At 33.4% G+C, this 17,406-nt stretch overlaps 8 protein-coding genes across 8 annotated transcripts; 3 read left to right on the top strand and 5 right to left on the bottom strand.

Annotated features, from left to right (window-relative positions):
• Window positions 1-50: 50 nt before the first annotated feature.
• On the bottom strand, window positions 51-2,441 carry NAEGRDRAFT_67419 (uncharacterized protein; the record flags this gene model as incomplete). Its single annotated transcript, XM_002677276.1, has 2 exons — window positions 51-326; window positions 1,263-2,441. 2 exons carry the CDS (start codon window positions 2,439-2,441, stop codon window positions 51-53), a joined length of 1,455 nt encoding a protein of 484 aa, XP_002677322.1.
• A 248-nt stretch (window positions 2,442-2,689) lies between these two features.
• On the bottom strand, window positions 2,690-3,157 carry NAEGRDRAFT_67418 (uncharacterized protein; the record flags this gene model as incomplete). Its single annotated transcript, XM_002677275.1, has 1 exon — window positions 2,690-3,157. One exon carries the CDS (start codon window positions 3,155-3,157, stop codon window positions 2,690-2,692), a length of 468 nt encoding a protein of 155 aa, XP_002677321.1.
• A 510-nt stretch (window positions 3,158-3,667) lies between these two features.
• On the top strand, window positions 3,668-4,962 carry NAEGRDRAFT_67417 (uncharacterized protein; the record flags this gene model as incomplete). Its single annotated transcript, XM_002677372.1, has 3 exons — window positions 3,668-3,947; window positions 3,999-4,570; window positions 4,621-4,962. 3 exons carry the CDS (start codon window positions 3,668-3,670, stop codon window positions 4,960-4,962), a joined length of 1,194 nt encoding a protein of 397 aa, XP_002677418.1.
• A 43-nt stretch (window positions 4,963-5,005) lies between these two features.
• On the bottom strand, window positions 5,006-5,831 carry NAEGRDRAFT_79695 (ARF/SAR family small GTPase; the record flags this gene model as incomplete). Its single annotated transcript, XM_002677274.1, has 4 exons — window positions 5,006-5,035; window positions 5,081-5,412; window positions 5,456-5,521; window positions 5,669-5,831. 4 exons carry the CDS (start codon window positions 5,829-5,831, stop codon window positions 5,015-5,017), a joined length of 582 nt encoding a protein of 193 aa, XP_002677320.1. The 3' UTR covers window positions 5,006-5,014.
• Window positions 5,832-6,299: 468 nt separating this feature from the next.
• Window positions 6,300-6,734, top strand: NAEGRDRAFT_33530 (uncharacterized protein; the record flags this gene model as incomplete). The annotated part of the gene is made up of 1 exon (XM_002677371.1): window positions 6,300-6,734. A coding segment is annotated over one exon (435 nt), but the record flags the coding sequence as incomplete, so codon positions are not given.
• Window positions 6,735-7,624: 890 nt separating this feature from the next.
• Window positions 7,625-10,564, top strand: NAEGRDRAFT_57998 (RhoGAP domain-containing protein; the record flags this gene model as incomplete). The annotated part of the gene is made up of 1 exon (XM_002677370.1): window positions 7,625-10,564. One exon carries the CDS (start codon window positions 7,625-7,627, stop codon window positions 10,562-10,564), a length of 2,940 nt encoding a protein of 979 aa, XP_002677416.1.
• A 124-nt stretch (window positions 10,565-10,688) lies between these two features.
• On the bottom strand, window positions 10,689-14,949 carry NAEGRDRAFT_79693 (abc transporter superfamily protein; the record flags this gene model as incomplete). The annotated part of the gene is made up of 4 exons (XM_002677273.1): window positions 10,689-11,251; window positions 11,275-11,336; window positions 11,381-11,756; window positions 11,802-14,949. 4 exons carry the CDS (start codon window positions 14,947-14,949, stop codon window positions 10,689-10,691), a joined length of 4,149 nt encoding a protein of 1,382 aa, XP_002677319.1.
• A 660-nt stretch (window positions 14,950-15,609) lies between these two features.
• Window positions 15,610-16,743, bottom strand: NAEGRDRAFT_60612 (uncharacterized protein; the record flags this gene model as incomplete). Its single annotated transcript, XM_002677272.1, has 1 exon — window positions 15,610-16,743. The coding sequence occupies one exon, from the start codon at window positions 16,741-16,743 to the stop codon at window positions 15,610-15,612; it is 1,134 nt and encodes a 377-aa protein (XP_002677318.1).
• Between the last annotated feature and the right edge of the window lie 663 nt (window positions 16,744-17,406).

Below are 17,406 nucleotides of genomic sequence, written 5' to 3'. Positions count from 1 at the left end.
CCGGCTATTCTAAAGTTCGTATCATTCTGCACAAATGTGAGATTATATTCTTAAAGTACAGATAACCATTTAGCATACATATTATCTTTAGTTTCCTCACAATGTTTGATACCATGTTTGAAAGCTTTTCTTATTAACTTATTCTTATTATTGGCGATTAAATTCATAGTTCTTAAATTCATTCTTTCAGAGAATTCCTCAATTGATGGTAATCCTAATCCACCTTCTTCTAATGGCAGGTGAAAGAAACTTGTTGGAGTTGCTCTGTCCATTAATAATTTACGTCTGATTGCACCTCTAATTGCACGATCTATTTCCTGAGCTTTCTTTAAAGGGATTATATTGATTTTTGAGAGGTGAGTGAATAGGCTGATTGCTTTAGCATGCATAATTATTTTAAGGTTTGTTGGCTGTAATTTGAATAATGGTAAAAATCTTAATGATTTTGTGAATTTGTCTATCTTGGATTGGATGTCTTGTGTTACCAAAGTATCATCCCAAGGGTAATGGCCAAGTACTCTAAGGTTTTTCTGTTTAGGTACTGGAGTACCTTTGATTTTAGGTGAGACTGTGCTCTTTTTAGGTAATAGAGTTGCTACTGATTTCTTAGCATTCAATTTAAATAATAATTGATGTAACCAATCATGAATATTGTCTAGTCTCTCATTATATTTGGCATATCTGTCACATACAACATTCATATCATCAGCAAAACAGCAGAGTGCAATATCATTTGCACATAGTTTGCCTGGTTTGATTGGTATCTTCCACTTATCAATTGCTTTGTCAATTATTAATTGGGTAATACAATCGTAAATAAGAGGGGCCAGTGGACAGCCTTGTGGTATTCCTCTTGTTTTCTTAAATTTATCAGAGAGATGATTATCAATTTCTAATTGAAGTTCATGGTTAGCATAAGCATTTAAAATGAATTGAGTAAGTTCTGAAGGGTATTTGCAGTGGTCTAGGGCCATTTTGATGACAGGTAATTCGACTGCATCATACGCCCCTTCTATATCTAAATTCACTAAAATAAAAGTCCTTTTCCTTGTTTTCATTGCTAAGGCAGAGAGTAATACACCATGATTCAAAGTATTTCTGTCTGTAATAAATGCTTGTTGTCTAACATTAATATGAGTTGATGCCCAAGATCTCAATCTAAATGCTATAATATTAAATAATATTCTGTAAAATATTGGTAAAATAGTAATTGGGCGAATATCACTTAAGGTATTAATTTCTCTTTTAGGAATGAGTTTTACCCATCCTTGTTTCCAATTTTGTGGAATATCACCATCTCTTAAACATCTATTATATTCTTCTAAGAGGATTCCTTGATTAGCTTCTGTAAGATGTTTAATTATATCAAGTGAGATTAGATCAGGCCCAGAAGTGTTTGATTTCATTCGTTTGAGAGCATCTTGTAGCTCTTTAATATGAATCGAATTGCTCCAATCTGGACCTTCTTTGATAGTTGAATTACTTGGTGTGAATGTTGGTTGTTGATTAGTGGAGGTAAATTTGTTTGTAAAGTAATCCACTATTTCTTCTTCTTCAAAGTTAAGGTCTTTCCACATAATTTGGTTAGAGTGTATCATTTTATCAAATTGATACATTCTAGATGAAGAGTTATCATTAAATTCATCTATAAGTTTTTCCTTAATCTCTTTTGCATTATTAATATGTGTTTCTTTTAGGAGTGTTTGTAGTTCTTGTATTTCTGATTGAGGAATATTAGGGTTATTAATTTTAGATAATATTTCATCCTCTAAATCTTGAATTTCTTCTTTAAATGCTGTAGAAATTCTTCCAACTCCTAATCTATCTACTTTGGATCCATATTTAATTATTTGAGCCTCAATTGCTTGATTCAGCTCTTGAAAATTGTCAATTTTACACTTATTAATTGCTTCGTACATTCTTTTCCTCTTATTCTTACTAAAGTAAGTTCTCCAAGTAAGATTAGATTTAAATTCTAAATCTAAATAAAAAGGGACATGATCATTAGTGGTCAAAGGTGTCATAATTACTTCCTTTACCACTCTAATATTCTTTGAGACAAAGATATGGTCAGGTCTAGATCTAATTAAAGTTCCCTGACTTCGTCTAATCCATGTATAATTTGGTGTTTTGAATTCTGTCAATTTTAACATTTCAAGAATCCAAATCCAATCCTTTTCTCTTGTAGTAGTGGGGTTTTGAGTATCAATATTAAGATCCCCACTTAAAATAATATGTTCATCTTTACATGTTAAAACAGCATTGATAAAACTGTTAATGGCTTCTTGATCATTTTCATAATCATCTGATCTGCCACTTAAATAAATAGTAAATAAATTAATTGGAATTCCCCTGCTTTCAAATCTTGTCCATTGTAAGATTCCAGGTACTAAATTATTATTGGTAATGTTACGCTTTCTATGATTATTTAAAAAGTGCATAACTGCTGTTCCTTTACAGCCTTTAGATCGACCCATAAGGGAGTTAAATAATAAATAACCTGAACCAGAATTTCTAACTTTAATTTCTAATTCAGTAGTGTTAACGTGTGTTTCTGTAATACTCATCATATGAACTCCATGTGTTAAACACATAGATTTCAATTCTTGAGTTACAGATTTATGGACTGCATGCTTGTATAGACCGTTAACATTGTAGCATGCAAGTCTTAAACTAGTGGTAGTTCCACTCAAGGTTGAGTAGATTCATTAGATGATGTTGAAATCAAATCATCATCTATCATTACAGAGTTAGTATTATTTACATTATTTATATTATTAGTAATATTGACAATTTCCATTAAGTTATTATCTAATGGAATTACATTATTATTTGCCAATCCTACAACAAGGCTTGAAAAAGCTTTGGTGAGTAATATTAACAGATTATTTTCATTATTATTATTATTATTAATATTATTATTATTAATATTATTATTATTATTATTATTATTATTATTATTATTATTTGTTGTTTTAGCAACTGATTTAGTTGTTGCAATATTATTAGTAGAATTAATAGTAGGTAAATAAGGAAATAATCTATTTTTCTGTTCTATTTTAAGATCTAAAATCTCAATAGAAGGTTTGAAATAGAAATTGAAATGGTTTTTGTGCTTATCAATAAGAGAAATATTTTTCTTACAGAATTCATCCATTTCATCCTTATCTGTGTGTGATAATTTAACTAATTTATATTTTGAAGTACCAGAGTGATTAGTTGCATCTGATATTTGGTTGACTTTTAATAGGAGTTGACCTTGTTATTTCTGAATATGTAGCAGGTCTATTTTTAGTTTTACCACTGTCATCTGGAATAATTTCCGATTCAGTAGTTTTTCCACAATTTGATAGATTTCTATTATTTGATAGATTTCCATCATTTGATGGATTTCCACTTTTTTGTGTAATAGATGTAAACTTATTTGCCTCATCCATTAGATTATTTACAAGTGTGATTGGACCGTTATTATTATTATTTAGTATGTGGTCGCTTATAATATTTACAAAATTTTGAATAGATTCCCGGAGACATGTGTTTTCCTTTTGGGAGGTTTCTAATGCTCTCTCTAACACAAAGATTCTGTTAGCGAGCAGAGTACTCCCTTCCGTATCCGGAGGGTGGTCATGTTGAGGCATTTTTTTAGAAGGACGAATATCAAAAAAAAATGCAAGACAATAAACCAGAACTAATTGCTGACTCTCACATGGGGACTGAATCTATGGTGGCACATAAAATTAAATGTGATGGATATGTTATTCACGGTTCAGAAAATTCAACCGATAAGGATATTCTCTATTTCATTGTGGATCCGAATCCATTTCCATCATTTCAGGATTGTTCTGTATTTTGTCGGAGTGTGAAAATTATTGAAAATGGAAAGGAAATTGAGGAGAATAGAAATGTTGCACTGATACAGGATGGAATAATTGTAAAGATTTACAAAGGTAAATTATGAATTATTTGATGATAATTATTTTGGAATTTGATTAAAATAGGAAATGAAGATGAAGCCAATAATGGATTGTTGAAAACCTATGCTAATCATTTAACAAAGCAAGAATTTGAACATCCAATCAAAAACACTGTTGAAAGAGTTACCATTTTGAAAGTTGTTAGAGCATGTAGAGCTATTCTCACCTATTTCACCAAATATAAAAAGTACAGAGCTCAAATTAAGGAAACTTTGAGATCAAATGATTTTGGACATTATATAAAAACATTGAAGGATATAATTGACATTTCAGATTCTAGTTTTTATGAACTTGTCAATAATAAGGATATGATTAAGAGTTTTGCCTTTCAATTGGGTCAAACTCTTGCTCTCATCAAGGGAGATGAACTCTACACAAAGAATGAAATTGCTCAGGAGTTCCCTGAATTGAGACCCATGTTAATGAGAGAACCCTCTACTGAGAATACTTTCAAAATTATTGAAAGTTATAAGACCAAATTGGTGGATTGTCTTGGATTTGTAAAGAGTTACAAAGTGCCGAACACAACGTGGAATATTTTCTTTAGTGATACCTCTCATCCATCTTTTGATTCCAATTTCCTCCTCTGTAAACAGGTAAGCTGCACAATTTGCTGAGAATTAACATTCATTGAAATCATTATTAGCTCAAAGGTGTTATTATTGATATGAAGCCAGGAGTTGAGTTTTGTCAATACTTCCCCTCTTTGGATGAAAGCATGTTGGAAGGTACTACCGAGTTGATTCCAATGCATGTATTCGAAAAATCTAACTGTAATTTAGATATTTGGATTTGCACAGATTACAAAAATAATCAATTTCAAGATAATTCTGAATCAACTTTGCAACAGGTAGGAATTGACAGAAAATCTTTGTTGGACAAGCTCTCCATTGACAAGTCGTTTGATTCAGTTTTCGGACTTGATATTTCATCTCACGAAATCAAAGTTATAGGCAAAAGACATTCACTCTCTCATAAAATAGCTTAAGAAAGCAGATTTAAATTACATATGTTGAATTTATTGAAATTTACAAAAGAATTTAGAACTTGGATGAAAGCCACTTTTGAAATAGTTAATAAAACAGTTTGAAAATCAAAATACTTACTTGGAAACCTTCTCCATAACCCATTTGATTCACTATGCTGCACATGAAAATTTCAACTGGACGACGACCTCCATCCTTGTCAATTCCGTGTTGCTTGCCTGTGAGCAAACCATCAACCTTCAAATAGTAAGCCAATTGTTGTTCACCAATAGCTTGTGGCTTGTCGATCTTGTTACCTAAAATTAAGAATGGAACCTTTTGCAAATCTTCATATCCGAGAAGACCGTGCAATTCCTTTGAAGCTTCTTCGAAACGACCATTATCAGCAGAGTCGACTAAGAAGACAACAGCACTAACGTCTGATGTAAAGTAATCCTTCCACAATCTTCTAGCTAAATAATTTTAATCAACAAATCATCACATATTAATATTTACCTAAGACGTGTCCACCAAGATCTATTGTTTTAAAATTCATATTTCCCATAGTGAGTTCCTCAACGTCTATTATTATTAATATTATTATCAATATTATTAATATTATAATAATTTTACAATAATACAAAAGATTTTTAAAATATTATCAATAATTGATGATCATATGATGACAAAAGAATTCTCCTCACTCCACTACATTGTATTAATACTTACTTGGATGTTGAGTTGGTGAGTAAGTACCAAGTTTTTCGCTCTTCAACATGTGCAAGAGAGTAGTCTTACCAGCATTGTCCAATCCCAAAAACAAAATCTTACCAGACTTTTGATACAAGCCGAGAGCACTCAAGATGGACCAAAACCAATCGAAGAGGAACATGGTGATAGATAATAAAGATTTAAAGAATTATTTTTTATTAAAAACTTTTCATTGTCCGCTTCAATCCTCTGCTTCTATGCTTAGCGCTGAATTGTTGTTTGCTTGATGGAGTAAAAATATGAACGTTGAAATATGTTCAGCCACGTCAAGAGAGCGAATAGGAAAAATTTCCACTACAATGATTAAGGAGAGATGAAGCAAAATACAACAATATAGGATGATGGAAATAGTAGCATAATTTAATTCAATGGATAATGATGTTGTTATTTGAATCAATGTACATTGTTTTATTAGAATATACAGGAAAAAATCAAATGTGTTGGTAGAGAAGAAAATATGTGGTGTTTTCCCATTTGGATATTTAATATTAAACAATATTAATATTCAATAACAAAGCTTACAACTCGACACATTCCGAAAATGTCGTTTTCTCCGAATTCATTGTTAATATTTAACAACTTGAAAAAAATGTCCAGCAACAATAACAACACAATAGAACCCATATTAAAAGTTAAAGATGATGAACAACCATCATCGGAATTGAAGAATAAACAAACTATTGATGATACACCACTAGATGAAGAAACAAGGAAAAAAGTTGAGGAAATTCTGGGAAAAACTCCAATTGTTTTACTGATAAAAGGAGATGCCGATAGACCTTTCTGTAAATTTTCAAAGAGAATTGTTTCCCTGTTGATTAGTAGGGGTATTCAATTTTCTTCATTTGATGTTAAATCTCTGGATCAAAATGATGAGGCTCAAAAGAAAATTTATTTGGGATTTAAAAAGTATGGAAATTTCCCAACATTCCCTCAAGTTTATGTGAATAAGGAACTTGTTGGTGGGTTGGATATTTGTTCTGGATTGGATGAGGAAAATCAATTAATATCGACAATTAAGGAAATGTTGAAGAATAATCAAAAATGCATTTCTGATAGTTTATCAAAGAGTGAAGCTTCTAAAGTTGTTACTGAAGCTGAACATGTCCAAATCAATATTAGATATGTGAATGGTGCTGTTCAAAAATTAGTATTATCTACTAAGGATACAGTCGAAAAGCTCTACGAAGCTGTGTTATTGAACTTTTCCAAATTTGATACACAATTCAAGAAACCATTCCTTATTGCTTATCCAGGAATTGGAAAGAAAATTTTCGATAGAAATTATTTACACAATACATTACTAGAATGCTTTTCAAAGGAAGAATTTGAACAAGATTTGCAAATTTCACGTGAATGTGAACAAAAGATCAAAATTATTCCACTCACCATTTATTACCTGCCAAGTGCCACCCTTGTCACATTACCAAAACCAAAAGTTGACCCAAGTGTCTTTATGCTCAAGAATGTTTTTGGGATTTTACTGAAAAGTATTTTCAAAAGACCATTCGATTTTGTTCAAAACACATGGACAAGTCTCTTTTCAAAGAAATGGTGGTAATGCAAAGTTAATAACATGGGATTTTACATTGCATTTACTGTATGATTTTAGAATTATTCATAAATTATTAATTTTCTCTCAAACATTAATAGCCTGATAGACCAGATCAAGCCAAAAAGGCCTCTTTATTTCTTCTCTATTCAACATGTCAAAACACTTGACAAGCGACAAAAAAAACTCCCAAAGTTCTCGTATGCTGACAGGTTGTGTAGCCACACAGTACTTCTCTCTGATCAGCTACTGATAGAACCCTCATCATTTTCAAAAAACAATTACCAATCATCATATCACTATTTCACCACCAACTAGAACATTCTACAAAACTGACATAAATTGGCGCCAAAATTTACACAATGAAAATTGCATCGTTTTTTAAATTAAAACAAAAAAGCTTTAGGAAGGGAACATCAAGCAGTGGCGAGAATACACCAACCACTCCAACAACACCAAAGGGAGGAAAAAGCAAACACTTTCCATCGGCATCATCATCTTCGTCAATATGTAGCACCGAACTATCGACCAGTGAAAATTATCCAAATTCAGTGGTGTTTGGACATCCACTTCCAGAGGATATGAATTTAATTCCCAAGTTTGTTTGTAGTGCAATTATTTATCTGACTCAGAATGGTTTAGATGAGGAGGGATTATTTAGAGTATCGACTATGAAGGATAGTTTGGATTCTGTAATTTCTCAACTGGAGAATGATGTAAATATGGATATTGATTTTTCAAAGCATGATGTACATTTACCTGCAGCCTTGATCAAGATTTACTTTAGAGAATTGAGTGATCCTTTATTATCATTTGATTGTTATGGAATGTTTATTGCTGCAGAGAGAATTCCAGAAGAGAGGGCAAGATTGGAAACCATCAAGAAAGTTATTCAATTTTTACCAAAACACTATTTCAATACTTTGAAAATGTTATGTGACTTTTTACGTTTGGTCAGTCTTAATTCCTCTAAAAACAAAATGACGGCAGATAATCTTGCAATTGTTTTTGCTCCAAACATTTTGAGGGATAGAGGTGAATTGGATGTAATGGATTTGATGAGACATGCCAAATGGATTAATCACTTGACAAAAACACTTATTGAATATACAGAATATATATTTGGAAATGGTACATTACCAGATGATGAAGCTGTGGAGCAAGCTCCAAGAAAAGTTTCTGTCAGATTTGCTAAACCTAAATCAATAATACAGACACCACCAATTCCAGCAATTGAAAACGATTCACAACTTATGGAGCGATTGGCAACTCTCATGGAAGATCAAGAATCTAACGATGAAAAAGAAAGAATGGCAAGAAGACGTCAAACTCTGGAAAGGAGAGTTAACATCTCAACTTCTGAACGAAAAAAGACAATTGAAAAGATGGTTAAAAACATTGATATTGTTTCCAATACATCATCAACACCTACCAAACAAATTGAGGAAGAGGTCTCTACTCCAAAGAAATCATCTACACCTGTTGTTGATTCAACTCCAAGTCCTTCAAATACAGAGGCAACAAAGAAAGTCAAGACACCTAAAGTCAAGAAGGATCCAATCCTTAGAGAAATCCAAAAAGCAGTACAACGATATCTCTGCTCAAACAATATTTTTGGTGTGAATATTGAGGTTAGCATTTCGGAAAAAACTGTCAATCTGTCACTTTCTGGATTTATTCTAAGTGACACTTCCTGTGATCTTAACTCTATTGTAGAAAGACTTCAAAGTGTTACTTACTATGATCCAGTTGAATTCATGTTTGATGATGTAGCAGAAAAACTTGGTAAACAACTTGGAAAGGACTTTTCTTTCAATGTAACATCTGATTCCCTTCACGATTACGATATCATGTTGGATGAATGTTCAACTATTATGTTAATATCATGCCTTCATGCGATGACTAAATATTTCTTTGAAACCTGCGATGATCCAAAATTGGATGATCAATTCTTTGTAGACTGGATTCTATGCATTTTCCCAACATTAGCTTACTACCCTTACTATCATATGGTTCTTTTCTGTTTACTCATAAGATCTTGTTATAAGAAAAGTGATACAACAAAACTTGCATTGCTTTTAAAACCAATGGATCAACATCCCTTCTCTATTGAGAATTTGAAAAAGCAAAATGCCTATGAGGATGACAAGATTACCAACTATGATAGACGTGCTATTCTCATTAGTAAAATGATGGGAGGCAAAAATCCATTTTTCAAAGAATACAATCCACAATTGGATTTTGCAAAACATTTCGGATTTATTGTAACTGAAGTGTTACTTAGGGATGCTGTCTCTGAAAATCCAATATGCCTCTTTGAAGACTTTTCCATTCATCATGATGTTGGTTCTGTTGCCAGAGTTAGAACCTTCGATAAGAATGAGACTGTTCTATTTGATGCTATCAGAGTTCCTGACATTGCAGTAATTCAATATCTCATAGAGGAATGCTTGGTCGATGTGAATTGCGTAAATCAAGATGGTATTTCACCTCTGACATTGTCTCGTATTTTATATAGTGGTATGATTAAGGAGGAAATTGATGACTATTTGACATTTGTTGGAGCTAAAGAAATCAAACCTCAAAACATTGATTCAGTTACTCATGACATGTGGAGAAAGATATTCGAATTTTTGGAAGTGAAAGAAATTGCTACCTGGTGCCAAGTTTCTAAAAACTTCTACGGTATCAATGTTATTGATAATGAAAAGTTATGGATGGACATTTTTACAAGGATTAAAACAGTTGAAACTGTGGCTTTCAATCCATTCCACAAATTGCAAAATATTATGCAAACAAGAGAGTGCAAACTTTCATGGAGATGCTTGGCAGAATTCAAACATCACTTCAAGAATGAAGACATTACCTATTTTATCTTTAACGAGAAGGATAGAAAACACAAGGATATTTTAGACAATAATACAGTATTGATGAATACTCCTCCATCATTGGACAGTGCCCACTTTATTTCCCTGCTCTTGTTCATTTTCAATGAATGCAACTTGGATGACTCAATGTTACAAATGTACGAGAAAATCAAGGCAAGCAAGAAATCTGAAAAGAGTATGCTCAGATTTATTGAGGAGCAAATTTCACATCACGCCCACCAGTTGACTAACTTTGTTTTTTCAATGCAGAATATTGCAGTCAAGAGAGAAATGTATAAGGAAAAGATTACTCAAGTTTTGTACTATTCAGTTTTGGTAGATAATTATTGGTATCTTTTTGCCTACAATACCAAGCACAAAGTAATTGGTGTCGTAATTGTCGATTCAAATTATGGCGATAATCCATATAAATAAATAGCCTTTTATCAGCCTTCAAAAGAAAACTTCTCCCTTACATGTAGGTTTGTATTGATTTTAAAGTGTGAGCCATTAAAGAAAGTTTCGTTAAATCTTCAAATTGTATTTTAATAAAAAATTATTAAGGAAGTTTAAAAGCTTGCTTCTTCAAATGATCGGAGTACTGTTTACCAGTTTCTCTCACAAGAGAGGAGAAATTCGATCTTTCATCCAAGAGTAAATCCTTAGGACTTCCAGTCTCAATAATCTCACCCTCCTTCATAAAGACAATACTATCGGAATCAATGATGGTGTCCAATCTGTGAGCAACAGTTATGATGGTACTATCTTTAAATTCCTCTCTGATAACCTTCTGAACCAATGCATCACTATTATGGTCCACAAATGCAGTCGATTCATCAAAGATGATAATCTTTGCCTTCCTCAAAATGCACCTACTCAAGGAAAGCAATTGTCTTTCACCAATTGAAAAATTGCTACCATTCTCAGTAACGGTGAATGAGAGCTGGAGTGGTTGAATCTTCTCTTTCATGTGAACTCGTTCGAGGGCATTCCAAATTTCATAATCCTCAAATTCATCAAAAGGATCCAAATTGTATCGAATAGATCCAGAGAATAGAACAGGTTGTTGGGGAATGATTAATAAAGCTTTACGTAAAGCTCTCAAACCAATACTCGAAATATCTGACCATCAATGGAGATTTTACCTTCGTTAGCTTCGAGGAATCTGAACAGTGAAATCAATAAAGTACTCTTTCCACTTCCAGTTCTATTATGATTATTAGAAATGTTAAGAAATATTAAACAACTTACCTTCCTACAACACCAACTTTGGTTCCTGCTTTGATATCCAAATCAAGATTCTTCAAAACTGGATCTAAATCATCTCTGTATCTTACTGAGAATTTATCTAATTGAATATGTCCCTTAGTTGGCCATTCGGTTGTGGTTGGATCTCCTTCTTTGTCATAGGCAGCTTCTTGTGAGATACTCTGGGCATAATAAACAATTCTCTCCACACAAGTCATATTACTTTCAACTTCAACAAAAGAACGAACCAGACCTTGGAAACAATCACTCAACTGGAGAGAGTTTGAAATAGTCAAGGCAAGGAAAGCTGGACTAATATCTTGTGTATTTTTGGCAATGATGGCAAAAATTGCTGTGAAGAACAAAACTGATTGAGAAACTGTGAAATATATGAGAAACATTATTAATGTGAATAGATACTTACTGAGATGAATTCTTACTCCCAACCATCTGTTTATCATAAATCTGTTAAAGGTATGTTTGTTGGCAAAGTCAATCTTTGAAAAACTATCTGCATAAATATTCGAATGTACAAGCGATGCCTTAACAGTATTGACACCTTCGAGGCATGAATTGAAATGTGACATGACTGGACTCTTTGAGATTGATTCCAATCTTCTAAGTTCTCTTGAGGTAGTTCTATAATATTCTTGAATAAAGTAAAATGCTAAACCGATTGGAATAACCACAATTAAAAACATTGGATTGATTATAGATATCAGAGTTAGGGTAAAGAAAATATTCAACACATTTCCAATAAAATCAGAGGCAGGCATTACCATATTATCCAAAGTTTCTAAATCTTGAGTAAATCTATTCAATACTCTTCCGACTGGATTCTGATCAAAGAATTGTATTGGAGCTCTTAGAATGTTATTCAGCATACCTCTATGCAAATTGGTCGAACCTCTTAGAGTAGCAAAACCTAAAGTTAACTCCTTAAAGAAGATGATGAAACAATCCATTAATCCAAAAGAGAAGAAGACCCAAACATAGGTACCCAGAGGTAATCCAAGCAGGTCACTATTCATAACAGATATCCAGACTTGACTTGCTGTTTTTGCTCCAATAGATAATAGATTCATAAAGAGACTGAGAAGTGTCAAGAAAATTCCACACTGACGGATATAGGCCATAAAGACAGCCCAACTAACTTCACCGTGGCTCTTATCTTCCACAGCTACAAGTTGGCCCTTCTTTTCATCTTGTTTCTTTTCCTTCTCAATTGCTTCTTTCTCTACAGTTTCAAGTTCTTCTTCCTGTTCAGAGATTAGTTTGGAAAAGTCATAGGAATCCTTAATATCCTTCAGAGGGCCTTTGGCAATCAATTTTCCATTCTCTAAAACAATGACTTCATCAGCCATTTCCAACAACTGCAGCGAGTGCGTTACGAGAATTCTAGTTCTGTCCTTCAAATATCCACTAATACATTCATTAAAAATCTTTCTACACAATTTGGCATCAATTGAGTTGAGAGTGGAATCCATTAAGATAATTTCAGAATTACTATAACATGCTCTGGCTAAACTAATTCTATGTTTTTGACCTCCTGAAAGGTTAATTCCAGAAAAACCAATTTCGGTTTGATCATGATTTGGGAATTGACTGAGGTCGTCTCTTAATTGACACACATCCAATACTCTATTGTATCTTTCCCTGTCAAAAGTTAAATTCTTATCAAAAATTATATTTTCCATGACAGATGCATTGATCAACCATGGAGTTTCATCACTGAGTGAAATATTACATGATGGGTTAACTTGAACTTTTCCACTCTTTACAATAGATTCACCATAAATTGAGGAGATCAGAGTTGATTTTCCACTACCAGTATTACCAATTACACAATAGAGCTTTCCTTTCTCAATTTTCAGATTTAAATCAGTGAGAATAGGAGCATCCTCTTCTGACCATCCAATAGATGCATCTTTACATTCAATAGCTGAATTATTATCCATAATTGATGACAATTCAGTATGTTCTGAATCAAAATCCCACAAATTCGCCTTATTTTCATGATCATGAGGTAAATTCAAAGTATCTTCACAAAACAAGAATCTACCAATACGTTTAGCACTCACATAGGCCAAAACCAAGTTTGAAAAGACCCAAGGCAAATACAATAATGGTAATCTAAAGGTGCTAAACAACACTAGACCAGTGAACATTTTAGGTAAGGTCAAATTTCCACCTACATAATAGAAAGTAACAAAAGTGGCTCCACTTCCAACAACAGCAATCAAAGAAGAAGTAAAGCAATATCCACTCAATACAGTAATATACTTTTTGAGGAGTGAATATTCCTTCCCTCTTGCTTGATTCACCTTTTCTTTCATCTTGTCTTCAAAAACATAAAACTTGACAATTCTAATACCATTCAATACCTCACTAATGTGCTTGACTCTTTCATCTCTGAATTCGGCAGCTTTGGCAGCAAAACTAGTTTGATATTTACCCAACAATGGAAGAATAGGTCCACAAACTACCATTGCAAGAATACCAACAAGTGAGCTATAACCAAAAAATAGGAAAACCAATACAACACCAACAATTAATGTCAATGGCAATAGCCAAGCCTCGTGAATATCAATACCATCCATGGCTAATCTTTTGGCATCTGTGGCAAATAAATTGTTCAATTCACCACTTTTGAATTTTCTTCTTTCCTCACTCTTGATTCTATTCAGCTTTTGCAAGATTGAACCTTGAAGTGCTCCAATGAGTGGAATCCAAATTTTTGAAGTAGCATAGTAATACTGATGGATGCACAATGAAGCCATTGAGTTGAAAGTAAATAATAAAATTACCAAAGTCAACTGGAAGAAAATATTTGAGAGTGGCAAGTTCTCTTGAAACCAATTTGTTTCGTTGTTCATTGTGTAATTGGAGGTAATGACAGTGTCATTATTCAACAATCCGTAGGAAGAAATTGGTATTAAAAATTGAGTTGCTGCTGGTATTGCACTTTTCACATAATCATCCACCTTGATTGACTCGAGTAAAATATAGAGAATGAGTGGTGACATGTACAAACATGCCATTTCAGCAATCTTCCACAAGGATATTGAATATAATCCTCTATTTCTATAAGCTCTCTCAATCACTCGCAACAATAAAGTTCCAAAATTCTTCCTAAATCCTCCATCCTCACTATAATAACCTCTCTCATGATATAATTCTCTGTACTGTCTTTCGAATAATTCACAATGCCTGTTTGCCTTGAACCTTTCATCCAACTTGGGAATATCTCCATGATTCATTCCCTCCTCCTTTCTAATCTGAAACTGACCAAATATCCCAATTCGATTCAACATTTGTTTGATCAATTTTATCAAATAATTCTCACCAGCCTTTCTAAACCCAAGACTCATCAAACTTCCAGCAAATGAAAAGAACACGAGTGATATCCAAGAAGCTCCATTCTCTAATGGCTCTGAAGACGACCCATCAATCTCCTCCTTAAACACATCCACAACATTTTCATTCCGAGCATCGAGAAGATCCTCCAATTCATCATCTTGATTATGAGATGAATTTTTGATTAAAGTTGGTGCTTCTTCGTTGCTGCTCATTTTTTTTACTACTTTCAAGTTGATTACAAGAAACATGAATTTGCAACGTTTTATGATTTTTAAGAAGGTTACCACTTGTTGTTTTGTGTGGCATTTGGAAAATGAGTTGGATGCCAGAGTGGATGGTATTATTTATAAATTGTCCTCATCTACTCCGCAATTCCGTTCCAATTGTTGGCGAAATCAACTTCATTTTCAAACATGAATTGAATTTGGTAGTTTACCTTAATATTCAACAGTAGTTTGTTCATGGCTTTCATTTAAATGTTATATATTCTAAATTGTTTCATCTCCTCCTTACTGAAATTGAGAATTTACAAAATAATAATAGAAAATTTAAAAAAGTCAAAATCATTAAAGTCAACAAGTTTCAAATTTTCAATAGAATTTTGGGATAATGACTCTTGATGTTCTCTCAATATTTCAATATTAAGATTTTGAAAAGATGAATGGCTACGGCCATATCACGATGAATACACCTCATCCCGTCCGATTTGAGAAGTTAAGCATCGTCGAGCCACATCAGTACTGAGGTTGGAGACAACTTGGGAACCTGTGGTGCTGTAGTCTTTTTTCAATTATCTTAACATTATTCAAATACACCACCAGAAAATTCAACTTGTTTTAAACTCATTGGAAGTACTGATTTACAGAGCCAATTTAGAAGCACTTTCTATGAACAAAACCAGGACCAACCTCCTCATATTCTTCTTTCGATATCCACATCTGCTGAAAGGTTGCAAGGCTCGCGAGGACACTGCCTCCAATCCAGACTGAGTACTTTCTTTCAGGTGGGGCTACAACCTTTATCTTCATTGAGGCTGGTGCCAAAGCAGTCAATTCCTTGGTCATCCTTTCAGCAATACCTTCGAACAGGGTAGTACCTCCAGACAAGACAACATTTCCAAACAATTCTTTTCTAATGTCAATGTCGCATTTACCAATTGAGTTGAAGGCTATTTCATGAACACCAGCATCTTCCATACCAACGAAATTAGGTTGGAATAAAACTTCTGTACATCTGAATCGTTCGTTACCAATTGTTATAACAGTGCCATCTGGCAATTCATATAACTTTTCAACAGAAGACGATTCAGCAGCAACTTTCATTTCTTCTTTGAAATCCAAAGCAACGTAACAGAGCTTTTCCTTAATATCTCTTACAATTTCTCTTTCAGCAGTAGTGTTGAATGAGTAACCTCTTTCCATCAAAATCTTCATCAAGCAATCAGTCAAGTCACGACCAGCCAAATCCAATCTCAAAATGGTGTGTGGCAACGAATAACCTTCAAAAATTGGAACAGTGTGTGAAACACCATCACCAGATTCTAAAACTATACCAGTAGTTCTACCAGAAGCATACAAAGACAAGACAGCTTGAATGGAAATATACATGGCTGGAACTGAGAAGGTTTCAAACATGATTTGAGTCATCTTTTCTCTATTTGCCTTTGTATTCAAAGGAGCTTCAGTCAACAAGACTGGATGTTCCTCAGGAGCAACACTCAATTCATTGTAGAAAGTGTGATGCCAAATCTTTTCCATATCATCCCAATTAGTAACAATACCGTGTTCAATTGGATACCTTAAGGTCAAGATGCCTCTCTTGGATTGAGCTTCATCACCAACATAGGCATCCTTTTCACCCATTCCAATCATGATTGACTGTCGCTTTAGTCTACCTACAATTGAAGGAAAGACAGCTCTTGGAGCATCATCGCCAGCAAAACCAGCTTTGCATATACCAGAACCGTTGTCAACAACGAGAGCTTGAAAGTCTCCATAGACAGACATTGAATGATTTGTTTTTGAAGTTTGTTAAACGAGGCGACACTTGAAGTAGACAGTTGTTCACTACATGTCAGAGCCATCACCTTTTCGTCAAGTAAATGAAAAAAGAACACTTTCATTTGGGCTGTAAAGGTTGAGTTTGGAAGTGAAAAGACTGCCTGAACAAGATGGAATAGATACACAAGACACTTCAACTTCTCTTTCCGAAAACAAATTTTTGTTCTTTTTATTCAAATATCAACCAAATGGATTTAGAGTCGACGTAGAATCGAATGTATTAAATTTCCAAATCAAACACTCTTCCTTTCAGATTATTTGAGATAATTAAAACATGCAATAACAATTCATCGAATTTGGATTTACAATCTCTGTAATTGCATTAAAAAAATCTGGTAATGTTTTATTACGTTTACAATACGAATCTATTCAGATTCCTGCTTCAAAGACGTGAAGTCAATGATCTCCAATTGTAAACAGTTCGCAGGAAGCAGCGCTTCTTTCACAGATACATCATTATTTAAAATGAAGGGGACTTTTGTAGAGACATTGGAGTTATCGCCTAGCCTTCAAGCTTGATTTGGAACGAAACTAAACCTTTTGATTATCCATAAATAGGAATACACTTAATAAAGATGTTATAAGAGTTAACCAGGAAGTCTTCTATGT

The sequence above is a fragment of the Naegleria gruberi genome (genome assembly GCF_000004985.1).
Source record: "Naegleria gruberi genomic scaffold NAEGRscaffold_23, whole genome shotgun sequence".
Classification (NCBI taxonomy): Eukaryota; Heterolobosea; class Eutetramitea; order Acrasida; family Naegleriidae; genus Naegleria; species Naegleria gruberi.
The sequence above is the reverse complement of the archived record's forward strand: the minus strand, read 5'-3'. Positions and strand labels throughout refer to the sequence as shown.